Below are 25,984 nucleotides of genomic sequence, written 5' to 3' on the forward strand. Positions count from 1 at the left end.
AGCAGGGTGGTAAACATTGAGTGCCTGCTCTGTGCTAAATGGAGAGCTAGATGCTTTGCATCACTTATTGTTCATAGCAATCTCTTGATAATAGGAGTAGTCGCCTCATTTTATTGATGATGAAGTGAGGTTAAGGTTAAGACACTTCCCCAAGGCACACAGTGAAGTGCCAAGAGCTGGGATTAAAATTGAATTCCGTCGGACCCCAGACCTGCTCTTTGTAGTGCTCCCCACACTCTGCTCTGGACTTCTTTGGGGCCAGATCCATTTCCCACAGAAGAACCATCTACCTATGGTCTTAATTCTCCCCTTTAAGAAGTGGTGGAACTGCAAGATGCAGTGCTGAATGCCAGGTTCCGTGCTTGGGACCAGCGTGAGACAAGCTCACAGAAAGGTCCCCTAGCTTAGGCTGCGTTCATAGAAACGTAGTGTCTAGAGCATCCAGATCAAAACCTGATCTAATCTACCTGCCCAAAGGACATGTTGGTTTACAAATGCCTTACTTAAAGAGAGACGCCTCCCCTTGAACAAAAAAAGACTATAGAGTAGAAGAATGAAATGTCTTCAAACCTGTGAAAGGCTTGCATACGTGAAAGAATGGAGAGATGATCTGTGAGAATTAAGAGGCAAAACTAAGACCCTCTGGTGGAGGCCACAAGGAGACGGAAACCAGCTCAGTGCAAGGACACAGCTGCGAAGACCCAGGAGATGGTAAGTTCCCGGGACTCGGGTGTGTCAGCTCCTCACAGCCAGCGTTCTGAGGACGCTTGCTCTGTCAGATCCTCTACTGGATGGACGACCAGAAGTGGCTCAGATAATGCTCGTCCTAGGAAGCAGTTCTTCATGTCGCCGTGTTCTGGGTGAAGAAACTGCCGGTCAGAGGTAGACAGCTGCCAAGGCCGGGCACAGGCTCCTTACATCATGGCACCTCTCCAGGATGGGACATTACTATTAGGGGGGAGGTGGGGGGGATCCTAGGATCGGAAGGGAAAGGGCACCAGGTGACTTGAAGGACCCCTTCCTGAGAAGCAGGTATTTCCCAAGGCTGGATTCTAGTCTCGCGCCCCAGTAGGTCAGAGCCAGGCGGAGGCGGGGTGACTAGAGCGAAGTGGACAAAATCATAGTCCAGCCCCTGGATTCTGCCCCTGCCTGTCTGGAACTCCACAGAATCAGGGCCCTAGGCACCTCCATCCACCTGGTCCTTCAAAGAGCTCTAGTCCAGAAAAGGAAATGGCTGGGCCTGACAATGTGGAGCTGTGGCCACAGGGTGGCAGCAGTGCCTCAGCTGCGGGGATGGCTCCCGAGCGCCAGGTGAGGCAGGTCCTAAGCAAGCAGTTGCCCTCTAGTGAGGAGGGGGTCCATCTACAAAGATTTGAAGCAATCCCCACTCTGTGAGCTCCCCACTTTCGTTTTGTTCCCTTCTGCATCTCATTTTCCTATCCACAGGCAAATCTCAGAGTAGTGGCTCTAAGAGGCACATATGCAGGGGTGTGGATGGGCTGGGTGACCCTGGCTGCAGCCATGAGGGGAGGGACCCTGGCTGGGTCATCCCGGCCACCTCTGACCCTAACTCTTCTCCCCACTCCCTCTGTTCCAGGACACAATACCTAGCCCTTCCTGACAGGGCTTTATTTATGCTTTTATTCTACAAGTTAGAAGAGAGGAGGAGGTGATCAATTGGAGCTCTCCAACCTGTTGAGGGATTGGGGGTTCTTAAAGGCCCCCCAGGGCCTGGCGCTGACAAAGCATCTGCAATTAATGATGCTTCTCAAGCTCTGGAGACAGGATTTATGCATCTAATAAAGTCTGTAATTCCAGGCTTAGGGGCTAGGGCCGGAGGCTGAGAGCAGGAAGTCCCGGAGGGGCCATGGGAGGGGATCTCAGGGGCTCTTAATGGAGCCGTGCATTTCCATTGCCTGCTCTAGATTCCCCCTCCAGCTGCGGTGGGGGTGGCGGGCAGGGGGACAGCAGGTATAAGAGGCAGATGTGGCCGGAGGAAGGCAGATGACAGCATGGATTCCAGGCAGGCAGCAGTGCTTCTGCTGGTGCTGCTTTTAATAACAGACTGGGGCCACGCTGAAGGACCAGGGGGCCAGGGTGGAGATCACGTCTTCGTGGTAAGTTAGCTCCCCTCCCCACGTCACTTTTCCTCTCTACCTCAGCATGGGACTTGTGGCCAGGGTCTTCCTTTGAAGAAATGGCTACTCAGCCTCCTACAACTTGTCACTGGAAGCCACTCCTTCCCCTACTGACCTGAATGTCCAGTCTTTGCCCGTATTCCCTGCTGGATGTGCCTGTGCCACAGGAGGAAGACACCGGACCCCGCACGCCACAGGATGCCGAGGCCCCTGCGTCACTCTTACTCTCCCTGCTCCAGGCCATGCAGAGACCCGGCCGGAGCCCCGCTTTCCCGTTTCAGCCCCAAAGGTGAGTCTGAGAGGGACACAGGCAAGGCAGGGGCCAGGGGAGGGTCAAGGGAGGGGGCTAGAGAAGGGACTGGAAGGACCTACAGCTGAAGACGGATCTCTCCTAAGGTTTGGCAGAAATACCCAGGGCTCCAGGAGCAACGACCGGCTGATTACCCGAGCTGGGGAGGGGCTGAGCGCCCCGTTCTGGAGTCTGGCTGCCCCTCAGCGCTTTGGGAAGAAGTGACATTCATCTCTTGATCCATCTGCATGCAAAGCCCACACCCAAAGTGCCATGTATCCCCCCCCCCTCCCCAAATAAAGCTGCCTGGCTTCTAAATCAGGTGTCTGTGTCTAAGACTTGATGGGGCTGGGCGGGAGCCCATGGCAAGAACCACAGTCCATCTCCACCAAACTCTCCAGAAACACAGGTGATGGGGTTCCCAGAAGTCACTGCCCCCAGCCTCCCGCCACCAGAAAAGCAAGCACGGGGACATGTGCGGAACAAGGTGGGGAGGCAAAGGGGAGGTGATCTGGCACGAAACTGCCATCAACCACTCAGGGAAACAGGAAGATCAGGGTGTAAGGTTCCGAGGAGCAGCACATTTATTCTGGGCTCTAGGGGGCAGTCCGGTGTCATTCCCCTCCATCACCACCAGTAGCATGAGGACGGATCCTGGGCCACTGAGGCACTGTGGTCCCTGGCTCCTGGGCCCATGCCCTCCTCGGCCTGCGGGGAGGCAGTCTGTGTCAGAGGTAGAGATGGCACCTCCAGAGGGTACCCGAGCTGGGCAGAGGCCTGGGCCGAGAGCAAGAAGAGCAGGGAGCGAGGCTGTATGTCCATGAGTCCAGCTGGAGCTTTACTTGCTGCCCGCCATGATCTTGAGGTACTGCAGGGCACGGCGAGCAGCCTCGCCACGAGCTGCCTCCCTGGTGGCTGCAGAGCCGTGACACACGGTGATCGGCTGTGTGGACAGCTCCACCAGGCACTGGCAGAGCCCACTCAGGCTCAACTCCTCTGGAGACCAAGAGAGAGGAGGAGGCAGTGTTGGGTGGCGAGGCAGCACCGGGGGTGGGGGGCTGTGATCCGTGCCACCATCATGCCCTCCCCCCACTCCTTATACCCATGTGTACTTGCTCTGGTCCAGTCCCCACCATCCCCCGGCCCCCCAACTAGCCATACCAATATCCAGGTAGCTGACATGGAAGGCCTGCTCCTCAGACAGCTCGCTGAGGACACTGCAGCAGGCAGGGCCCAGGGCACCTAAGGAGCCCAGGGAGCAGCTGCGGAGGGACAGGATCTTCTCTCCCACTGAATTGCGCAGAGAATCCCAGGTGCAGCCTGGGCCCCGGTTCCGAAGTCCATCCAGGCGGGAGCCCACACCCTGATGAGATGAAAACAGTGAGAAAGATGCAGCACTGGACTGGGAGGCCCTGGCATTTAAGAGACATTTAATGTCCCAGGAGAGAATAGCCCAAAGAATGGTACCTCCAGCCTGCCTCCCCTCAGTCAATTCCCGTTTGACCCCCTCTCCCTATCAGACCCTGGACTGGACGGCCAAGCTGCCTTCCTCATCGCAGGAACAAAAGCCTACAGGCCCCTGGCCTGCACCAGCTCCCCTAGGGCACTCACCAGGTGGGCCTACCGCTGAAGCTGAACGGGAACCCCAAGAATCCTGGCTCCCGTAGGAAAATGGACAGAAGCAGGCCTGGGACCCAGAAGGCTCACTCCCAGTCACAGAGCTGAGTCCCCAGGGCCCTGGCCTGGCAGGGGGCCCCCAGCCACTCACAATGGAGAAGTGATCGTCGTCAGGCTCTGCCTCAGTCCCGTCCCGGGCGTCCAGAGGCACCGTGTGCACGCGCAGCAGCATTTTGGCGGCCGCGTTCCGCTTTGCCAGCTTCTTGGAAGTGCCACTGCCTGCGTGTGGGGAGAGGGTTACGGATGACAACTCCCAACAGACTCAGTGCTTCCACCAGGCTCAAATCTGGGTGGAGGGTCCCCTAAAGAGATACCGATTAGAAAGGGGAGCTCAGGACCTGCCTGGCACCTAAGAATCTGGTTGGCCAGAGAGGGGGGAAGACAGGGCGCAAGGAAGAAGCTCAGGGGAAGGAGCTAAGCTGGGGTCTCAGCCAAAAGCGCGGGGCTGTAGCAGAGAGAAGCCAGGCGCCGCCTGTGGCCAGGACTGGAGTGTTGGGGGACAGGAGCTGCAAGAACGCCCTTCTGCCCAGTTACCAATCTCAACGAAGCGCTCCACTCTGCAGGTCATGGTGAACTCTTTGCGGTGGGCTGGCCCGGACTCCTGAGTCACCGTGTACTCAGGCAACCGCCAGCCCTTCTGCACCACCAGCTCCTTGGAAGGGAGAAATATGGGTGGACAGGCCGAGTGAGAAGAGTCCAAACATCCTTTCCCTCCTACCCTAGGAGCCTCAGATTACAGACTAGAAGAGGAATAAATGGGGTGAAAAAAAGCCCTCAGGAAGGGCAAACGCCCCCCAAAACCTTCCCTCAGGGCCCCTGGTGCAAGGGAGGACGGGCATGCACAGGAAATGAGGAGGGGGCACACCTGCAGAGCACCAACAGGGTTGCACTCAGACTGCTGAGGGGAGACAGCGGGCTGCACCTCCATGGGGGGGCTCCTGAAGGAAAAGGGGTCCAGGGCCAAAGCTGAGGGGCTAGTTTCTCCTGCTGCAGCCCAGGAGTCCTCAGCCTCGTTTCGGTTCCCCCCACTCCAACTTCCAGCCTCCTTCCTCCCCGCTCCCCTGCAAGTGAGGCCTCCTCCAGGTCCCAGGCCCACTTCAATTTCCTGGAACATGCGATCATCACCTCGCCAGGACAGTGGGAGAGGGGCTGTCTATCCAGACCCTGGAGGCACCGGATGGGGCTCAAACACAGGATGATCATGGGGCCTGCAAGACCCTTAACATGGGTCAAACATCACCCACAGGGCCATTTCAAATCACTGGTGACCGCCTGTCCCAAGAGCTGACCAGCTGGTGCAAATTCTTCGAACTCTGGTCCCCAACTACTCCAGCCTGTTTACTCTCAGACTTCCTCAGGCCTGACCAGCCGGGGCCAAGGGCTGGGGGCCAGGGGCCAGGGGCCAGGACCCATTCCTCCCCCCTCAGGCAGTCAGAAGACACAAGATACCTGGCTGGGAGAGCAGATGGAACAGGAGTAGCAGCCGCTGCAGCAGTGAAAACCGGACCGTCCTCAGGCAGTGAAGAGTCTAAGGGAGAAAAAGAACTTCCCGAGGGGAAGGGAGCCTCTGCTTCACACCCTTGTGGGGCGGGGACAGGGAAAGGGCGGGGGACCCAGGTCCTCCTGACCCGCTCATCCCCTAAGAAACTCCTTCCCGTTCGAGTCAAAGACTCAGGGAAGCTCAACCACCAGCTCTTCCTCCTGGGATCCTTTGCTTGCCAAACACGGGATCAAAAAGACTGAGGAAAGGAGAAAGAGGGTCTCTCTACCCAAGAACGACAGGAGCAAAAAAATCCAACCTCAGTGCAGAAGAGGGAAGGATATCTTGCTAGACAGAGAAGGCAACTCCCTCCAGCCTCAGCCTCCCCCCCTCTCCCTCCTTAGCCTGAACCCCAAACCACAGCCACAATCCCTCAGTGGAGCTGGCCATTCCCCCCTGGAAGCGCCCTGCTCAGGTCCAGAGGAAACTCAGGAAGAGAAGGTCAAGGTGGCTGAGTGTCACCAGGTCAGGCCTGCTGGGCAAAGGGGCTGACGCAGGGGCCTGGGTTCCTGGCAGGGCCTCTAGGATGCCTCAGCTGTTCCTCCCTCACCTGCTGTCCTCCAGGGCCGGCTCCAGCATGCTCCCCCCTTTGAGGTGTTTGAGGGCCACCTCAGCTGCCTTGTGCTTGGCTGCCTTCTTGCTGGGGCCCTGACCTGAGAGAGGGGGCGTGGGCAATACTGGAGGTCACTGGAAGAGAAACCAGCATCCCACAGCCTCTCTCCTCACAGCTACAGCGAGGCAACCAAGCTCCTTCTCACTGACCTCCCCCTGTCCAAGGCTGGAAGTGTTCTGGGAGCTCCCCAAATCAAGCCATGCCAGGCAGAGTGGTCCTGAGCTCAGACACCCTGGTGGAGATTCTTTCTCTGCCTTACTTTCCTTTGGGAAGCACTTTCTCTCAGTAAATAGAAATGGCTGGGAAAATAGAAATAAGGTAGGTTCTAGCGTCAAAGCCTGGCTCTGACTTCCTAAGAATGGGACCTTGCACCAGTCACTGAATCCCTCTGAGCCTCTCTCCTCCTAGTCAACACGAGGGAATTACCACCTACATCACTGGATTAGACTAAACAGGAATGGAATTAAGCACCTGCTGCAGAGCCCAGCACAGCTGACACTCACTCCCCAAACTTCGCTGAGATTTCGGTCTATCTCCTTTTCCTCTGGGATGCTGACGACCGGCCAGATCACTGTGGCAATCTTGCTTGCTCCTCTAACTCTCCCAAGTCCTACCCACCTCCTCACAGACCTGTGCGCCCCATCCAGTCAGTGGCTTTTCCCCCTGCAACCGCCCCCTCCCTCACTGCTCTTGGAGGACTGTGAAGAGACTCCAAGAAATAAAGCCAGTGGGGCCCGTGAATGAACACCCCAGCGAGGCTGGCCCACGCCGTCCTCACCAGTGCAGCTGGTGTCGCCAACGGTGACCCGAAAGGTGAAATTAGGCTGGTGGGCTTGGCCCTCGGCTTTGAGAAGGTCGTACACGGGCGTCTTCCCTATTCTGGTCCCATACTCCTGCAGAAGGCTGATCGGGGTCTTGCCTGGGTTGGCTGCCAGCATTTGCTCTATACTGGGGGGAGGGGCACAGACCCTCATCACACCTCCCCTCTCTGCACCCACCTGGCCAAGCACGGCTATATCAGACCCAGGCACACTATGGGGGTCACAAGGTCCAGGGGACCCCAGGCAGTACAGCAGTCACAGGCTAGGTTCAGTGTGTAGAGGTGCAGGCTGGGAAAGCAGGGTCCACTGCCCTAGGGCAAGCGGGGAATGCACTGTTCCTGTCTCAGTTAAGGCGGGGGGATCCTGTACCCGAGTGCAGGTTAGAAGTGCATGTCCCCTAACACAGTGCGGCCAAGACCCCAGTTACCCACCAAATGCACTGAATGTCGGGGGCATGAAGCCCAATGCCCCAGTGCAGTCTGGGAACCGGACCAGCCCCAAACTATTTGGAGCTGGAGGCAGTGGCCACCGCTCGGGTGAATGCCGGGAACCACGGCCCACTACCCCAGTGCTTGCCGGGAACAACCCTCAGGCCAGGTGCATGCTGGGGCCGCGCCGCTACCCCTCCGCACAGCGCCACGCTCTTCGCCCTGCAGTGATGGATGCAAGGCCGCTCACCTGAGCAGCCCGCAGCCCGTGGTAGTGCCGGAGCCCTGCTCCTCTTCACTCATTCCCTCCTCCGTCCCCGCGGGCGCCACCGTGACTTCTGCCTCCACGCGCCCCAATACACCGCCGACAGGCTAGGGCCGGGGCCAAGCCCGGAGTCGCGGCCGGTCGGGCCCGCCGTGGGGCATTCTGGGATATGGAGTCCCCCCGCCCACCCGACTCTATGAGTCTCCATCAGCAGGGGAGCTATCCGTCCCACAACCCTCCGCGTGGTCCGCCCTCGCAGGCAGCACCGCCTTCTGGGAGGAGCGGACCCCTACACCGCCGCTCCCCGGGATGAGGGTGGGTTGTTTGTTTTAAATACTATCCCGCCTCCTTCCTTCCGCGCCTCCTCTCCCCTGGCTGCGGGCGGGGGTGGGAGGGAGGCTCTGGGCATGCGCAGTAGCCCCGTGGAAGCGGCGGGGCGGGCGGTAGGGCTGACTCCAGCGGGGGCGGTGCGGGGGGCAAGGCTTCGAGCGCTCAGAAAACTACCGAACCCAGGAGCTCGCGTGTCACGTTTGTCGCAGCTGGAGGGGCAGGGTCCAGCCTGCAGGAGAAGCTTCCGGCGCAATTGGTTATTCCCGACTGCGCTTACTTGCTCTTGGTGTGTTGCGATTGGTTACTTCCCCCGAGGGGCAGGGACAAGGAAAAAGTCGGTCCCCTTGACCCCGCCTCTTTCTGGAAGAAAGGTTGTGATTGGCTCGTGGTGAGACTGCTGTCGGGTCTGACTGTCCGCGGTCGGCGACGGGAGGCCTGACCTGGGCGCGGAGAGCACCGTCCTCTGCCTCCGAGTGCAAGTTCGGCTCAGACAGTTCGCCCTGGGCGCTCAGCCCAGGCCCCTGGCGTCCGGGCCTTCGTCTCACAGAACCTGCTTCCTTCCCCGGTTGTCCTTTACCTCTCTCCCCATTGAACTCTGCCCCGCAGCCTGTCGGTGTCCGTTTCTCTTCTAAAGCTCTTTTAGAGTGAACCTTTCTGTGGCTGTGCCCGAGTTCACCCTAGTGAGCCTTGCTGTGGCGGCCAGGAGACCCCTCCGGAGCCTGAGAATCAAGGGCACGACGGGATTGGAAGGACGAAAGCACGTGCTGGTCTCGTCTCCTCGGCCGTGGGTCTCGGGTCTCAGTTGAGAGCAAGAGAAAATTTTGGCCTCTTAAAACCGACTGATCTGGCTTTCCGAGGTCCAGTCCCTCCTTCCCAAAGTCTCACAACCACTGAACTGAAAGGTGAAGGAAAACCTTGTGACCTTGCAGAGAAAGAGATCACGAAAAATACCCGATTCTAATGAGTGTTCTGAGCAGGGGTCAGGGAAGAGAAGACTGAGCCCGGGGGGGGGGGGGGGCGGGGGTCCAGGAGAATCTGGGAATATTGGGGGGTCATCCAGGAACACGGAAGGGGGAGGGAACTGAGCTGCGTGGATTCCCATTGGCTGGAGCTGGAGTGACAATTAGGGGAAGGAAAGCTGGCAAAATTGGTATGACTGGGGGAGCAACGCTAGTGTGCAGGGTGGGGTGCTGTCCCCTCAGGGGCTGCAGCCTCAGGGTACAGGAGGGAGTTTATGACTAGTCTTGGGGGGCGCCTATGGGATCGGCATAAGGCCCGCGGTGGGAGCGCCCGCGGGAGGCGAGGGGCCCAGACAGACCGGGGACGGGCCTGGAGCGCGCCGGTGGCGGCAGCGGGCGCCTTTAAGAGGCCGGCGGCTCCAGCGTAGCATCCCCCGCTCAGGGCGTGTCCGTCCCGGGGGGCCCGGGGCCGGGGCCTGGGCAGGAGCGGGAGTTCAAGCGGAGTGGGGACGGGGCGAGGGGTTGGGGGGTGGGGGGAGAAATCTGGGGCTGACACCCGGGCACCGCGCGAGCATCGCCTCTGAAGGCGCCCCGGGTCCGGTCGAGGGCAGCGGGGGGAGGAGAGGAGGAGGAGGAGGAGGAGGCGGGAGCAGCATCCGGAGCCGAGCTGCAGCAGCGCCGCCTTTTGTGCTGCGGCCGCGGAGCCCCCGAGGTGAGAGCCGGGCCGAGTCGTGGGGGGTCGGGGGAGGGGGCAGGGATGGGTCCGGGTCCTGGGGTCCGGGGAGCGAGGGAGGGTCGGGATGCAGATGTGGCGGGTGGGGGAGGGTGCCGCGCGGATGCTGAGGTTGTGGGAATGGAGGAGCCTTAGACCTGGACCCGACGCCTGTGGGGACGGGAAGGAGGGGAACGGAGCGGAGGGACGCTGCGGCCCAGCTTGGAGATGAAGGGCCTCCAAGCTTGTGTGGGGTGGGGGTGGGGTGCGGTGGGGGAACCGACTTAAGACAGCGGGCAAGAGACCATCCACCTCTCCTCCCACTCTTCCTCAAGGAGGAGGAGGAGGAGTTTTGGCCCTTGAGAGAGGAGAGGAAGGATGGACAAGGCCTCGTGCCCGCGGACCCCTACTGCCTCCCCCCAAACACACACACGCCTCGCAGGCTGCACCTGGGGGTGCAGGCAGCGAGCACCTGTTCCCGGAGGCCCAGGCAATGGTCTCCTTCCCCGTCCACGGTGAAGCCCTCAGCCCCTCCAGCTGTGGCAGTCACCTTCTCCGTCCAGCTGTTGCATCCTCCCCTCCCCCATTCATATGTGGTTTTCTCCCTCTGTCCTTCCATCTCCTCTGGTTTTCTAACCCATTTCCCAAGCCCAGGCCTTTCGTGAACCCCCTCCTCCCTTTTACCCACACACTCCTCGGCTTAAAAATACATACGAATCCTTTCCACAGAGTTGAGACTCCCCATAATCATGGCCTTGGCTGAGGGGAGGGAAGGGAAGGGGTCAGAGGCTTTCTAGATAGTGGAAGGAAATGGTGGGGCGACCCTTAGAATTTAGGGAGTAGTCCTACCTTTTCACTCCATGACCTGTTCCCTCTTGGGAGGAGAGTGAGTGCCCTGAGGTCTCCCCCACCCGAGTTATCTCAGGACAGTCAGTGCCTCCCACTAAACAACTGCAACTCCCTCCCAACTTTCAGGATCAACCCCATGGCTCTGGGAACTCTGATTTTCAGCCAGAGTGTCATTCACACCAAGGAAAGGCCAGCAGAAAGGACTCAGGAAGGAAAGGACCAGGTGTGCCCTGGGCCTTCCTACGCAGACACCAAAGTTCCTCTGAGCTGGTGGAGCCTACTCCTTTCTGTCTCACACTTAGAGTGGCAAACGCAGCTTCCCTCCCCAGCTGCCACTCACCCACTCACACTGGGGACGGGGGATTCTGGGAGACCCACCCCCGGACACGGGAAAATGCACAACTAAATATCCATCCCCTCATTAGACCCAGTTATGAGCAGAGGAGGCAAGAAGTTTAAGTAAGGAAGTGGCTCAGGACTTCCTGGGCGTCCTTACAACTGAGGGTGCCAGAACCCCTCTAAAAACCAACTGCTGTTCCCCAGTCCTTCTCAGGAAGTGATGGAAGTGATGCTGTGGTCATCGGCTTTGCCAGGAAAAAGACTCTAAATTCTAGCACCCTCCACCCAGGACTCACCTAATGGAAAAATGGCTCCCTGTGTGCAGTCCTGCCTGGGCTGGGGGGAAATCAGGGACTAGGGATCCACCCTTCAGAAGCCCCTGCTGGGGGAGCAAAGTGTGAAGACGCCAGCAGGGGACCCAGGGGCTTCGTGAGGGGTTGCCCACAGAGACTGGTCTCTCTGCTTCATCTGCTCCCAGGACTAGGGTCGTGTGTGTTGGGGGAAGGTGCTGAGGAAGCAGGGACTCTATTGCAGAAGAGACCAAAGATCTCCCAGAATAAAGAGTCCTTGTCCTTTCTTCTTTCCTTGCTCCCCTTTATCTCCCCTCCTGCTTGTCCATGTCCCTTGCCCCTTTCCATTGGCACCCTGCCTACTGCTTCTTGTTTTGTGGAAGAGAGAAAGGGAAAGAAATGATGGGAATTACATGAATAAAGCCCCTACTAATGCTTGTCAGGCACTTTTCACATGGCTAATGCTTACAGGGGGCTTGCTGGGTGCCAGGGACTGGGCCAGGAACTTTATTCAATAATACAACAGGACTAAGAGGTAGTGTTATTATCATCATCTTTATTTTAGGCATGAGGAAACTAAAACTTAAGTAATCTGTTTGAAGTGAAAAGGTTGGTTTGTGGCTAGAGCTGGGCCAGAGCCCGTGTTCTTACCCAGCGCTTAGATGTGGCATACCACTGTGTGCCAGAGGCTCCACTGCCCCATTTAGGCATGAAGGAACCGATGTCTGTTAAGAAGCCTCATATTCCAGGTTGCCCAAATGATCAGAAGCAGAGACAGGATGTCAACCCGGCCTCCCTGACTCTCAGGGCATCCACTCTCGCTCTACTGCACACCGTCCCAAGCTAGGTGACAGAAACGGACAACACTCTGTCCTTTTCATCTCCTCTTTAAAAATAGGTTTTTAAATTTCTTACTTTAAAGCAATTTAAAGTCATTACTGAAATACTAGACAATATAGATAAGCCACAAGAAGAAAAACACCCACAATTCCACCTACCTAGAAAATGGTACACTGGTACCTATCCCTCAAGCTCTTTTAAAATGCACATTCAGCCCTAGCAGGTTTGGCTCAGTGGATAGAGCGCTGGCCTGCGGACTGAAGGGTCCCAGGTTCAATTCTGGCCAAGGGCACATGCCTGGGTTGCGGGCTTGATCCCCAATAGGGGGTGTGCAGGAGGCAGCCGATCAATGATTCTCATCATTGATGTTTCTATCTCTCTATCCCTCTCCCTTCCTCTCAGCTCAGGAACTATTTGTTAAAATACTCTGAACTTCCTCCTCCACATTCCTCTGAGGTCCTGAGCAGGAAAGGCCCTCTGTGAGCCCCATGGCCCATCATATCTTGCTCCTACCCTGTCCTTCCCCTCAGACTTTAAAGGGCAGGGTTGAGGGGTGATCCTAGACCACATTGGCCAGGGGGTGAGGATGGGGTGCAGAGAATTAGCCTTCCTTCTCAGACCAGAGGAGGAAGTATGGCAGGATTTGCAGAGGAAGGACAAAGGATCTGGTAGAGACTAGCACACACTGCCGCCTGGAACCTGGAACTGAGATTTGCCTTGGGGAAGTAGAAGGGTGGAGACCAAGTCAGACAGAAAGACATGGCCTTTCCAGAATTCACAAAGAAAGACCTGGTGTCCAGCCGACCAGGAAGACAGGCCAGGGACTGTGTTCAGAGCATTCCTACACCGTTTCACTTAACCCTCCCCACCCCATGAGGTACCGTTGGGAGCCTTGGAGAGGTTACATTTCTTAAACTAACTTTTGGCAAAACTGAGGTTCTACTTCTGCTCTATCCACATCCCAAGCTGGCTTTGTTTCCCCCACTTCTCAGCACCTTCACTGCCGGAGATGTGGTGGCCACTAGGGTGCTCGGGCTTGGCCTGTACGAGGCTGAGGGCCTGGATTTCGTTTTCTCCAAGGTCTCAGGAGAAGGCACGTCCCCCTCATGAGGGCACTGAGAAAAGCTGTAGTTCTTTTTGTCTGAGAAGAACCCTGGGGCCAGGACCATGGATTCTGTAAGATACAAAACAACAAGCGGCAGCCAAATGACCAGAAGGCATGGCCAGAAGGGGTCGGTCCTCCTCTAAGGCAGTGGTTCTCAACCTTTCCCAGGGGTCGCCTAAGACCATCCTGCATATCAGATATTTACATTACGATTCATCACAGTAGCAACATTACAGTTATGAAGTAGCAACGAAAATAATTTTATGGTTGGGTCACAACATGAGGAACTGTATTTAAAGGGCCAGAAGGTTGAGAACCACTGCAAGGTTCTCAAAGCCTGCAGAGGTGAAACTAACATTCCAGTCTTGGGTCTCCTTTCCCCATGAAGGCCTCCCTTCCCACCCCGCTCAAGAAAGAAGGGGAATCTTCCTCCTCTTCCTGAGTGCCAAGTGAAGGCCAGAACAAGTGGCTCGTGCTCAGGGTGAACACCCAAGATCTAGACAGATGGCCTGGCCTCTCAACAGAGCCTCCAAGACGCCAGATAAGCAGCTTGGCGTTGAGATTATGCTGTTTGGAGGAACCAAGAAAGAATTCAAAGGGTTTCCTTGCCACAGGCCTCCAGCATCTCAGGCTGGAGAACCTCGGGGGAAAAATTAAAAGGGAAAGAGGGTATTCCCTGCCTTCACCCAACTTATACAGCCTCCTGAAGAGGAACTCTAGGAACCAGCACCAAAGCAGAGAATCTAGTAGCTGAAACTGGGTGTCAGGGTATCCAAAAAGCCTCTTACCCTGGAAGATGTATAGCTTAGGGACCACTGTCCCCTCACCCAATCTGGAACAGAGTTCTGCACAGTAAGCACTTGATAAATATTGTGGACAGGTGACTGACAGATATCTATCCACTCCTGTCACATCCCTGCCCTTTCCCAATGCTCTGCATAATTGATGTCTGGGGAGACAGCTCCCCTCCCCGAGGTGACCAAATGTCTGGGCCAGGGGTTCCTAGCCATGTCCTCCCAAAGCCCTGGCTCCAAGGCCCAGCTGGTGTGTGTGTGGGGGGCGGGGGGGTAGTGGGGCACAGCTGGCAGGTCAGAGAAAGGAAACAGAGAGGGGGGCGGTGCTGCTAGAGAGAAATCTCCCATTTACTACAGCTCCCTGGAGCTTCACCCCTTCAGGTCAATCTGGAAGAGTAGTCATTAGCCTGAGAACAGGGCGAGGGTGGATTGAGCCTGGGTAGATTCCCTCCCTTTCCCTTAGTCCCATCTTTTTCTTCAGCTGCTCCCACTGCCCTACAAGACAAACAGGTGAAATGGCTTCTCCCTCTCTCCCCAGCTGCTGGCCCTGGATACCAGCGGGTCTCTGGGGAAGTCTGGGGAACTGGAGGGAGGCTGAGCTTCATGTCACCCTCTCTCTGCCTGAACCTCTTAGTTGCCAAACGCCAAATGAAGGCTGAACATTTCCTTTTAAAAGCCAGGTGTTGTGCCTACTCAAGGCTCAGCGTCTAAACAGAAAACGAATCATCCTGTTCTTCAGTCAGTCCCTTCTGCTCTCCTTTTTCTCATTGTCTTCTCTGCTTTTCAAAATCAGTTTTTCAATCCATTCTTCTCAGGTTTGCCTCTCCCTGACTTCACGCTGTTCCGGTCTCTGGACCTCTCACCTTGTCCCTCCCGCTCTGGCTGTGCCTGCTGTCCTTTCTGTGTTGCTTCTCCCTTCCTCCCGACTTCCTGCTTTCTCTGTGACACTCACCCCCCTGCCAGACTAAGTCCACTCTCCAGCATCAGTCTCCCTCTGCTTGCGCCGAAGATCTGCATGAGGGGCAGAGGGAGGCAGGGCAGGTGAGGGGCCCCGAGGCGGCCGGCGGCTGCACGTGGGCCGGCCCGGGTCGGGGGCGGGGCGAGGCGCAGCCCCACCCCCGCGTCGCTGCTCACGTGACTCAGGGCTAATCTGGTCCCGGTGACTTCACGCGCCGCCTCGGGCCTAGTCGTCATGGTTACGCCGCAGCGCCCAGCGCTTTCCTCAACCTGCTGTGTCCCCTCCCCTTCCCGACCCGGACCCCCTCCTCCCGCTGCTGGGCCTCCGCCCGCAGCCACGCGCCACGTGACGACCGGGAAGGGGGGTGGGGGGGCTGTAACCCCTTCCTCTCCGTCTCGTTTGGGCTTCTAGCGGGCCAGCAAGTGGTCCTGGCTCCTCTCGATCGCCCACCCCGCCGTCCCGCCCTGCTGGCCTGACAGGGAGCTCCCGCCTGTCTGATCAGGGGTTCGGAAGGGAAGCCCCGCTTGTGGGCGCTGGTGGCAGCCCTCAGAGCCTCCAGGCCCAGCGGTTCTCAACCTGTGGGTCGTGACCCCTTTGGTGGTCGAACCACCCTTTCACAGGGGTCGCCTAAGACCATCCTGCATATCAGATATTTACATTACGATTCATAACAGTAGCAACATCCTATATAATAAAAGGCTAAAATGCAAATTGTCCCCTTGACTGGGAGTTCGACCACAAGTTCAACCAGTGGGCAGGGCCGGCCAGCCAGCCACCCACGGCCCCTGCCCTCGGCTGGTCCAGCCCGATCAGTCTGATCAGGGCAGGCCAGCTGGACCCCACCCATGTACAAATTCGTGCACCGGGCCTCTAGTTATAGCTATAAAGTAGCAATGAAAATAATTTTATGGTTGGGTCACAACACGAGGAACTGTATTTAAAGGGCCAGAAGGTTGAGAACCACTGCTCCAAGGGGAATTCTGCGGCGCACTGGCCTGTGTTTGTCATTTGCATTGTAGTGTACATCTAACCCGTTGAAGGCGCTCATCTCCTGGGATATGTTGGGGATTCAGAGGCTGGACCTGACTGTGATTTCAGCTCTCTGCACCTGCTTCCTCAGGAATATAAAGGGGCCAGTGGTAATATTTCCTTCGCTGGGTGGTTCTGAGGAGTGATAGGTAGTGTAGGTGCGAAGGGTAGTAAGACATTCCTCTGGGGTGAGTAGAACAGTGGCCCCATCTTACTGAGCACCTGGTGCTGTTTGAGGCCCCGGGATCGATCCCATGCGAAATCATAGCTCTCAGAGGAGCCAGGCGCCCTATCACATGCGGCCTGAGTAATGGGAGCCATGACAGAGGCACAGGGGACTGTGCACAGCAGCAGGGACAGGGAGGAAGACTTCCAGGATGAAGTGAGATGGGAGAGCAAGAGATCCGGCTCGAGAGCACACCTGGGGACCAATTCGGAGCCTCTTCCTAGCTAAGCTTCTTGGGCAGGTTAATAATACCTCTGTCAAATGGGCAAAGGATGCTACCGTAGAGCTTTGAGCATTAAGTGAGCTAATGTGTCTATGACAGAGGCTGACATATATAGTAAGCCTTCCATGAGAGTAAGCCATTCTCAACTCAGTTGTGTATGGCCTGGGTGGGTACCAATAGCAGTGGGAGATGAGGCTGGGCAGGGGCCAGAGCTCAGAGGTAAGGCAGGTGGACCAAATGCAGTGGATCATACTAAAGGCTTTGAAGCAGAAGAGGGGTTGCTAGCCAACTTTTAGTTTTGAGCATTGTCTGATACACCCAAAAACGTTTTGACTTCAGTTCCTGGTCAGGGCACATACCTGGGTTTTCAGCTCAATCCCCCATCGGGTGGGTACAGAAGGCAAACCGATCAATGTTTCTCTCTCCCTCTTCTTCCCTTCCTCTCGCTCTCTCAAATCAGTAAATATATCCTCGGGTGAGGATTTAAAAGAGAAATAAGTTATTTTAAAGGCTGGTGGAGAATGGGCGGGGGTGGGGAGGGGGCGGCGGCTTTGGAAGAACTTGGAAACCATTTAAGAGGCAGTTGTCCTGGGTCAAGTGACACAGCTAATAAAGCCTGAATTAAGTAGTAAAGTGGGAGTAAAGAAGAAAGAATAGAATGGCATTGGGTCAGAACTTTTTAAACGTGTCAGGTACAAGAATCATCTGAGGTGCTTATTCTATACACAGATTCTGGGCCCACCACACACCCACTGAAAAAGGCTTTGAGAGATGCCAGACGTCCATGTTGATCTGCGTCATTATCTAGTGCAGTGATGGCGAACCTATGAACTCATTTTTCTGGTTGATTTTTCTTTGTTAAATGGCATTTAAATATATAAAATAAATATCAAAAATACACATCTTTGTTTTACTATGGTTGCAAATACCAAAAAATTTCTATATGTGACACGGCACCAGAGTTAAGTTAGGGTTTTTCAAAATGCTGACACGTTCAAAAGGTTCGCCATCACTGATTCTAGTGAGCTCTCTCTCTGTGTAGATTCCTGACATCCCTCTCCTGATGGGACTCAGGTTCTGGTGCAGGGGGTTAAGGAACAATAAGAGGATTGCTGTCCTCAGGAACCCTCATATCACAGGATTTGGTACTGGATGTGGAAGGAGACGGGCGACTGGAATGACCCCCTGTGTCAAGCCCTGGACAAGTTTGGTACAGGGTGCAGAACTGGTAGCTAGTTTACCCTTTGTACAGTTGGAGAAACTGAGACTCAAATACAGCTTGCCTGAAGTCACACAGCCAGTAAGTGGCAGAAGCAAGGCCAGGATTCAGAGTTCTTAATGATTGCTTTTTAAGTCGCATCCAGCTATGGATTGGGACATATCTTCATTGTCTAGAAAGCTGGGTCTTGGTTTGGGGATCTGGGAATGAGGCCGTGGAGAAAGAGGAGACAGGGTTTACTCTAACTGACCCCTGGGGGGAGAAGCTGGACTGATGGGGGTGAGGCTAAGCAGGATGAAGCAGTAGGCGACAACTTGTCCTGACACAGCTTCTGCACCCCCATTGAATGGTCCTGCCTTGTTCCCCAACTGTGCTGGGGAGATAGTGGAGGTGATTGGCTACTGCCTTCACTTACCTGGGAGAAGCCCAGGTGTGTATCTCTGAGCACCCTCATGGGAGACCAGATGTGAGCTCTGAGCCTCAGGATACTCTCACCCGAGTTTAGTGTTCCTGCTACCGTCTCAGCTGCATCGTGTGTAAGTACATGAGCGTGAGGCCCAGAAATGTCACCTGAGAGTGCCTGAGTGGCACTGAGTGTTATTATCACTGTCACCTTTGTGTGCTTCAGTGCAAGGGCCCTAGGTGTGTTACTTTTAGGTGCCTAAGGTTGAGACTCAAAAGGTATATATATCTGAGACCCTTACATGACGTGTGTGTGTGCATGTGAGCCTCAAGTGAAAGAAATATGTGCTCCTAAGGCAAATTACAGTAATCTTACAGGGAGAAGGGACTATGTTACCATAATACTTGAACTTGAGATATATTTTACCAGGATCTGAGCAGGGCTGTTACCTGTGTCTACGTGAGAATGATACTCAGGTATGTTACCTGTATACCTGAGTATCATTCTCAGACTTGTGTTACTAATAGACACTTTAGTGGAAGCCTGTGTATCAGGTTGCCTAAGATGGGTCCCAGGTGAAACTTGTGAAGGGGGATGGGTACCTGAAGGTGAGACTCAAATGTTATTTCCAGTAGGAAGCCCAGCTCCCCAACTTGTGCCCGTGACTGGAGTGAGCATTCTGAGCGGACGCGCCTGTGCTTTGACCATTTCTCCCTCCTTTGTTCCCATAGGGCCCATCGCTCACCGCCACATTGGGGCCTAGAGGCCATGGCCTGCCTCCATGAGACCCGCACACCCTCCCCTTCCTTTGGGGGTTTCGTGTCCACCCTCAGCGAGGCGTCCATGCGCAAGCTGGACCCAGACACTTCTGACTGCACCCCTGAGAAAGACCTGACGCCTACCCAGTGTGTACTTCGAGATGTAGTGCCACTGGGCGGGCAGGGCGGGGGTGGACCCAGCCCCTCCCCAGGTGGAGAGCCACCTCCTGAGCCTTTTGCCAACAGTGTCCTGCAGCTACATGAGCAGGATGCAGGAGGCCCAGGGGGAGCCGCTGGGTCCCCTGAGAGTCGGGTGCCCAGAGTTCGAGCAGATGAGGTGCGGCTGCAGTGCCAGAGCGGCAGTGGCTTCCTGGAAGGCCTCTTTGGCTGCCTGCGCCCTGTCTGGACCATGATCGGCAAAGCCTACTCCACGGAGCACAAGCAGCAGCAGGAAGGTAGGCTTTGTCCACTTTGTCCTCCGGGGCTCTCCCCCCGTTTCCCTGAGCTTGCGATCTGTTGGACAATCCCAGCTAACTCACCTGTTGACCCTCTCTCCTGAGCTTGGCCCAAGCTCCTTATCCATCCATCAGCTACTGACTTCCCAGCTTTTTTTTAGGCCACCCATTTATGCCTTCCCTGTCCCCCCAAACCTAGTCGTCTTGACCTATTTTGGCTACTTTTTTGCCTCACCCTTCTTGAGTCATTTCAGCTAATCCAATCCTCTCCCCTGTGCCTATCACAAGGCCCTGAGGGTGGCTCTCTCTGAACCTTGTGGCACTGTGCCTCCTGTCCACAGACCTTTGGGAGGTGCCCTTTGAGGAAATCCTGGATCTGCAGTGGGTGGGCTCAGGGGCCCAGGGTGCTGTCTTCCTGGGGCGTTTCCATGGGGAAGAGGTGGCTGTGAAGAAGGTACGGGACCTGAAGGAGACTGACATCAAGCACCTGCGAAAGCTAAAGCACCCCAACATCATCACTTTCAAGTAAGGTTCAGGGCAGGGGTTGGGGATACTATGCTGAGGGCAGGGACCTACTTGGGCGGCAAGGATCTACTCCACCCTGTTTATTTACTTTTAAAAAATATTTTTATAAATTTTTTTTAATCCTCCTGAGGATATATTTTTATTGATATGAGAGGGAGAGAAATATCAATGTAAGAGAGAAACAGCTGTCGGTTGCTTCCTGGATGTGGCCTGACCGGGGATTGAACCCACAACCCAGGTATGTCTCCCAACCCAGAATCGAACCTGCGACCCTTTGGTGCACAGGACGCTCCAATCGACTGAGCTACACTGGCCGGGGCTATCCTACCCTTTTATTTATTTTTTAATGATTTTTATTGATTTCAGAGAGGAAGGGAGATAGAAACATCAATTATCAGAATCATTGATTGACTGCCACCTGCATGCCCCCTACTAGGGATCAAGCCTGCAACATGGGCATGTGCCCTGACCGGGAATCGAACCCTAACCTCCTGGTTCATGGGTTGACGCTCAACCACTGACCCCCACCAGCCGAGCTACCCTACCCTTTTTATTTATATTTTATTTTTTTAAATATATCTTTATTGATTTGAGAGAGGGAGAGGGAGAGGTAGAAACATCAATGATGAGAATCACTGATCGGCTGCCTCCTGCACGCCCCTCATTGGGAACTGAGTTGGCAACCTGGGCATGTGCCCCTGACTGGAATCAAACCTGGGACCCTTCAGTCCACAGGCTGATGCTCTTATCCACTGAACCAAACCAGCTAGGACTACCATACCCTTATTTTTTTATAAATATATTTTTATTGATTTCAGAGAGGAAGGGAGAGGGAGAAACACCAATGATGAGAATCACTGGTCGGCTGCCTCCTGCACGCCCCCTACTGAGGATCAAGCCCACAACCCAGGCATATGCCCTTGACTGGAATCGAACCCGGGACCCTTCAGTCCACAGGCTACTCTATCCACTGAGCCAAACCAGCTAGGGTTACCCTACCCTTTTTAAAGGAGACACCCAAATGACATGGGTGGGAATGGGGTTCCAGGTATACTGGGCTGGTTCACACTACTGTTTGGCCCCCAGGGGTGTGTGCACCCAGGCTCCCTGCTACTGTATCCTCATGGAGTTCTGCGCCCAGGGCCAGCTGTATGAGGTACTGCGGGCTGGCCGCCCTGTCACCCCTTCCTTGCTGGTTGACTGGTCCATGGGCATCGCTGGTGGCATGAACTACCTGCACCTGCACAAGATTATCCATAGAGACCTCAAGTCCCCCAAGTGAGTAAGCAAGCAAGCAGGGAGACACTGATGTGCATGTTCTCCTGCAGATAACCCCACCCACATCAGTGTAGCCATCTCCCTGCTTCCAGACCCTGTCCTATGTCCATGTGGCCATTTCAGAAACCCCTCCCAGGGACAGTCCTATCTCAGGAGGGTTGTGGTGAGCCCCCTACCTCTGGGTGTCCCAAATGATTTAACAGAAAAGTAGAGTTGCTGCACTGGATGAGGTGTGTGGAGGGGCCTAAACCCCAGCTGACTGCACTCTTTACCAGCATGCTAATCACATACGACGATGTGGTGAAGATCTCCGATTTTGGCACTTCCAAGGAGTTGAGTGACAAGAGCACCAAGATGTCCTTTGCAGGAACAGTAGCCTGGATGGCCCCTGAAGTAATTCGTAACGAGCCTGTGTCTGAGAAGGTCGACATCTGGTGAGGGCCAGGCTGAGGAATGAAAATAGCAGGTGGCCAAAATAGGGAGTGTGGGAGGGAGGAGGGTTTCCCGGGCCTGAGTGCAAGTGAGATGTGTTGGTAGCAAGCAGGTCCTTTGGAGGGATCACCTCCCAAGTGATGTCCCCTCTAATCCCCAGGTCCTTTGGCGTGGTGCTATGGGAACTCCTGACTGGTGAGATTCCCTACAAAGATGTAGATTCCTCAGCTATCATCTGGGGTGTGGGAAGCAACAGTCTCCATCTGCCTGTGCCCTCCAGCTGCCCAGATGGCTTCAAAATCCTGCTTCGCCAGTGCTGGTAAGAGTGGCCTGGCAAAGCTGGGAAGCTAAGGGGTATTGCTGATGGTTAGCCAGCACGTAGAATCCAGGCATTCAGGCCTAGAATCCTGAACAGGGAAAAGGGGACAGCATTGCCATAGATGGCTCTTGAAGACCCCAGGATTCAGACCATGAATCCAGGGGACTACAATGAGAGGTGGTTGATCAGTAATCTGCATGCGTGCATTCGATTCAAAGCCACACAGGCTTTCTGTGACCATGGGCAAGCACTACAATTCTTAGCACACAGAAGGGAAGAGCCCTAGTCCCTTATTTGGAACCTAGACCCCAAAGGAAGGTTGAACATTTCTAATCTTTGGTTAAACATTTCCCAAAGTGTGTTTCTTTTAATGGAGTCATTAGGGAAAAGGTTTTGACAAGCAAGTTGAAAATGAATAGGTTTGCTTACTGCAGAATTTTGATATGCTAACAGATAACAGACTAGGGAATTCTTTTATCAGAGTACATTCTAGGATTGGATTCACTAGGACACTGAGAAAGGATGCCCTAATTCCTTTCTGCTCCTCCCTCAAATTCTTTTCTCTAATGCAACTCCATTCCCTCCAGGAACAGCAAACCACGAAATCGTCCCTCATTCCGACAGATCCTGCTCCATCTAGACATTGCCTCAGCAGATGTCCTTTCCACACCCCAGGAGACTTATTTTAAGTCCCAGGTGTGCTGTGGGTAGGAAAATGAACACCTCACCTCCCTCTCTTTGAGGGGAGGCTGGGAAGGGTTGATTGGGTTGGAATAAATGTGCTTTGGGGGGCTGAGACCTGGTGTTGGTCAATCATGTACTTCACTCCCATGTTCCTCACCCCTCATTATTTCTCCACCTCCAGGCAGAGTGGCGTGAAGAGGTAAAGCTGCATTTTGAAAAAATTAAGTCAGAAGGGACATGTCTGCACCGCCTAGAAGAGGAGCTGGTGATGAGGAGGAGGGAGGAGCTCCGGTGTGTGCCTGTGTTTGGAAAGGGGATTTCAGCAACAGCAGGGACCGTGGACCAGTTCCCAGGGACTGGGATCAATTATGGCACCCGGTGAAGCCAGCTAACCTCAGGGACCCTTCTGCTCATTTCAGACATGCCTTGGACATCAGGGAACACTATGAACGGAAGCTGGAGAGAGCCAACAACCTGTACATGGAACTTAATGCCCTTATGTTGCAACTGGAACTTAAGGAGCGGGAGCTCCTCAGGTAACCATACGGCCCTTATGCAACCCTAATCCCACTTTCATGAAGCTGTGCCTGACTCAGATGCTACTAAGCCTGGGTCCCCCTTCCTGGTCACATGCCCAACTCAAGTGGTGTGTGTCTTTAGGAGGGAACAAGCTTTAGAGCGGAGGTGCCCAGGTCTGCTGAAGTCACACCCTTCGCGGGGCCTCCTGCATGGGAACACAATGGAGAAGCTCATCAAGAAGAGGAATGTTCCACAGAAGCTGTCACCCCACAGCAAAAGGTAAGACCAGAGTTAAGTGCTGAGGTTCAAAATTGGCAAGAGGGATGCAGAAGCAGGGAGTAGGAGTCAAGGACGCCAGGAAGACTGGTACTGTACTTAGAAAGGGGAGAGAAGTGCTTTGTGTACTGCCCAAGGTTAGGGCAGGCTTTCAGTTGATAAATTTGTTAATCTCAAACTTGTCCTTCCCCTCTCCCACCAGGCCAGATATCCTCAAGACTGAGTCTTTGCTACCAAAACTAGATGCAGCCCTGAGTGGGGTGGGTCTTCCTGGGTGTCCTAAGGGTCCCCCCTCACCAGGACGGAATCGCCGTGGCAAGACCCGTCATCGCAAAGCCAGCGCCAAGGGCAGCTGTGGGGACCTGCCTGGGCTTCGTGCAGCTGTGCCACCCCATGAACCTGGGGGACCAGGAAGCCCAGGGGTGCTAGGAGGGGGACCCTCAGCTTGGGAAGCCTGCCCTCCAGCCCTCCGTGGGCTCCATCATGACCTCCTGCTACGAAAGATGTCCTCTTCATCCCCAGATCTGCTGTCAGCAGCACTGGGAGCCCGAGGCCGGGGGGCCACAGGGGGAACTGGGGATCCTGGCTCACCACCTCCAGCCCGGGGTGACACCCCCCCAAGTGAGGGCTCAGCACCTGGCTCCACCAGCCCGGATTCACCTGGGGGAGCCAAAGGGGAGCCACCTCCACCAGTAGGGCCTGGTGATGGCGTGGGGCTGCTGGGAACTGGAAGGGAAGGGACAGCGGGACGGGGAGGAAGCCGGGCTGGGTCCCAGCACTTGACCCCAGCTGCACTACTGTACAGGGCTGCTGTCACCAGAAGTCAGGTAAAGTATGAGGGTTCTTAAGTTCGTTTTCTCCCTGGGGTCCAAATCCATGAACTCACCTCCCACACTAGGCTCTTGATCGTAAGCCATTCCCTCCTTAATGCTTTATAATTATGTTCCCCTTCCCTGGGCCCATTACCTCTTCCCACTTTTGACCAGTCTATTTGTCTCTCCTACAGAAACGTGGCATATCATCAGAGGAAGAGGAAGGGGAAGTAGACAGTGAAGTAGAGCTGACATCAAGCCACAGGTAAGTGATGGAGCACAAGTAATGACATTCTTTTGCTTCCTGAGCTGCAAGAAGTGCAGTCAAACTATAGGTGTCTTGCTGACCTATAGGTGGCCTCAGGGCCTGAACATGCGCCAGTCACTATCTACCTTCAGCTCAGAGAATCCATCAGATGGGGAGGAAGGCACAGCTAGTGAGCCGTCCCCCAGTGGCACACCTGATGTTGGCAGTACCAACACTGATGAGCGGCCAGATGAACGGTCTGATGACATGTGCTCCCAGGGATCAGAAATCCCACTAGACCAACCTGCTTCAGAGGTGGTTACAGGCCCTGAACCCTCCTTGCCCATCCAGCACCAGGACCTACTCAGGGGAGAGCAGGTGAGTAACAGAAACAGCCAGTACTGGGCAGGGAAGAGATACCTGGTCATTTGAGAGCTATTGGGGAGATAGATGCAGAGGCCACAAGATAGGTTTTTTGCATTTTAGTCACTCTAACTGAACCTGTTTTCACCAATATTAAAGAGCAGTATCCACATGGTGGAATGAAGCCTATAGTGTGGCAATAGGCTTGCTTACACAGTAACTAGAAATTGCAGCCAGGGAGGAATCCTGAAATTAGGAGTCTCATGCCTTGCCGAATGGCCTGAGCAACAAAATCTGGGGGCAGTGAAAAGCAGTAAGTTGCTGGCTATTATAACAGACTTCAGTGAGGGATCCTAAAGGAATCTACAATACAAGGGATTCTGAGCCTCACACCTCCTTGCATGTCTACTTTTCACAGGGCCCTCCCAATTCCGAGGACTCGGACTGTGACAGCACTGAACTGGACAACCCCAACAGTGGCGAAGCCTTGCAGCCCCCAGCCTCCCTCCCTCCATGAAAGCCACTCTTGTTCTTGTACATAGGAATATTTATATAAATAATATATATATGCGCCACATAATCAACAGAGAAAGACAGGGCTATCCCAGCCTTAAGTCAGGCTCAAGAGACTGACCCCCTGACCAATTCACCTAACTGGCAGCTGTGGAAATGAAGAACAAGGACTGCCCTAGATCTGTGGCTCAGGGCAAACCGGCCCCTCCCTGCTTGGCCCGGTTATGTTCAACAAGCAGTCAGGCAGCAGCAAAGCCCAACTTGCCTCCTATGGTCCTCTACCCCCCCCCCACCCCACCCCCCCCATACCAGGGAGAAGGAAAGGGAGCCACTTAACTGCACTTTTTTGTTTTCCATTTACTGTTTACACATTTTGCACCTGGGAGGAGGGAGGCTAAGGCTGGGTCCTCCCTCCTGAGGTTTCTCAGGTGCAATGTAACCAATTTCTTTGTCTCTTCATTTCTCTGCCCAAGCCCTGGCTTAGGGTCTAGGGGGGAGGTTAGAAGATTGTACAAGCATGTGATGGCTCAGGCTGAAGAACTGGGGTTTTAAGTCCCTGCTTTTATCTTGGTGCCTGATTGGGGTGGAAACTGTCCTATTGTAACCCCTGTGAAAAACCTTGAAATATAACCACTCCATGCAGGCCCAGCTGTCGAGGGTTTTCTTGGTGAATGAACGAGGTAGCATACATGATCAAGTAGGAGCCTTGGGCTCCAGACATTATCTGAGGACTGTGGATAAATTACTTCCTCCTTT

The 25,984-nt window shown here is 55.0% G+C and overlaps 3 protein-coding genes across 9 annotated transcripts; 2 read left to right on the plus strand and 1 right to left on the minus strand.

Moving 5' to 3' along the window:
• Positions 1-2,197: 2,197 nt before the first annotated feature.
• NPFF (neuropeptide FF-amide peptide precursor) lies at positions 2,198-2,652 on the plus strand (the record flags this gene model as incomplete). Its single annotated transcript, XM_081084836.1, is given in 4 exon segments — positions 2,198-2,234; positions 2,237-2,264; positions 2,266-2,427; positions 2,535-2,652. Coding segments are annotated over 4 exon segments (345 nt in total).
• Positions 2,653-2,978: 326 nt separating this feature from the next.
• Positions 2,979-8,077, minus strand: TARBP2 (TARBP2 subunit of RISC loading complex). 7 transcript variants are annotated; one of them, XM_081084837.1, is made up of 9 exons: positions 7,757-8,030; positions 7,036-7,205; positions 6,195-6,297; positions 5,554-5,649; positions 4,970-5,042; positions 4,639-4,756; positions 4,196-4,323; positions 3,589-3,790; positions 2,979-3,423 (listed from the first exon to the last, which is right to left on the minus strand). In XM_081084837.1, the coding sequence occupies exons 1-9, from the start codon at positions 7,807-7,809 to the stop codon at positions 3,266-3,268; spliced, it is 1,101 nt and encodes a 366-aa protein (XP_080940963.1). In that variant the 5' UTR covers positions 7,810-8,030; the 3' UTR covers positions 2,979-3,265. The 7 variants fall into 7 exon arrangements, with proteins under 7 accessions (XP_080940963.1, XP_080940968.1, XP_080940967.1 ...); XM_081084842.1 differs by having other exon boundaries at positions 5,554-5,632; positions 7,757-7,877; XM_081084841.1 differs by lacking the exon at positions 6,195-6,297 and having other exon boundaries at positions 7,757-8,077.
• A 1,632-nt stretch (positions 8,078-9,709) lies between these two features.
• MAP3K12 (mitogen-activated protein kinase kinase kinase 12) lies at positions 9,710-25,871 on the plus strand. The gene is made up of 14 exons (XM_081084844.1): positions 9,710-9,772; positions 18,779-19,260; positions 19,602-19,785; positions 20,872-21,063; positions 21,339-21,497; positions 21,656-21,814; positions 22,402-22,510; positions 22,680-22,789; positions 22,918-23,034; positions 23,159-23,296; positions 23,496-24,120; positions 24,300-24,370; positions 24,460-24,730; positions 25,134-25,871. The coding sequence occupies exons 2-14, from the start codon at positions 18,816-18,818 to the stop codon at positions 25,230-25,232; spliced, it is 2,679 nt and encodes an 892-aa protein (XP_080940970.1). The 5' UTR covers positions 9,710-9,772; positions 18,779-18,815; the 3' UTR covers positions 25,233-25,871.
• Positions 25,872-25,984: the final 113 nt, after the last annotated feature.

The sequence above is a fragment of the Myotis nattereri genome (assembly GCF_964212035.1).
Source record: "Myotis nattereri genome assembly, chromosome: 2".
NCBI lineage: Eukaryota > Metazoa > Chordata > Mammalia > Chiroptera > Vespertilionidae > Myotis > Myotis nattereri.

Coding starts and splice junctions, on each gene's coding strand:
- TARBP2 (XM_081084837.1), bottom strand. CDS start 7,809: ATGAGTGAAGAGGAGCAGGGCTCCGGCACTACCACGGGCTGCGGGCTG. Junction 7,206..7,756: donor ACGGGCTGCGGGCTGCTCAG/GTGAGCGGCCTT, acceptor CCCTCCCCCCAG/TATAGAGCAAATGCTGGCAG. Junction 4,757..4,969: donor ACCCTGTTGGTGCTCTGCAG/GTGTGCCCCCTC, acceptor CTCCCTTCCAAG/GAGCTGGTGGTGCAGAAGGG.
- MAP3K12 (XM_081084844.1), top strand. CDS start 18,816: ATGGCCTGCCTCCATGAGACCCGCACACCCTCCCCTTCCTTTGGGGGT. Junction 19,261..19,601: donor GCACAAGCAGCAGCAGGAAG/GTAGGCTTTGTC, acceptor TCCTGTCCACAG/ACCTTTGGGAGGTGCCCTTT. Junction 22,511..22,679: donor AGACTTATTTTAAGTCCCAG/GTGTGCTGTGGG, acceptor CTCCACCTCCAG/GCAGAGTGGCGTGAAGAGGT.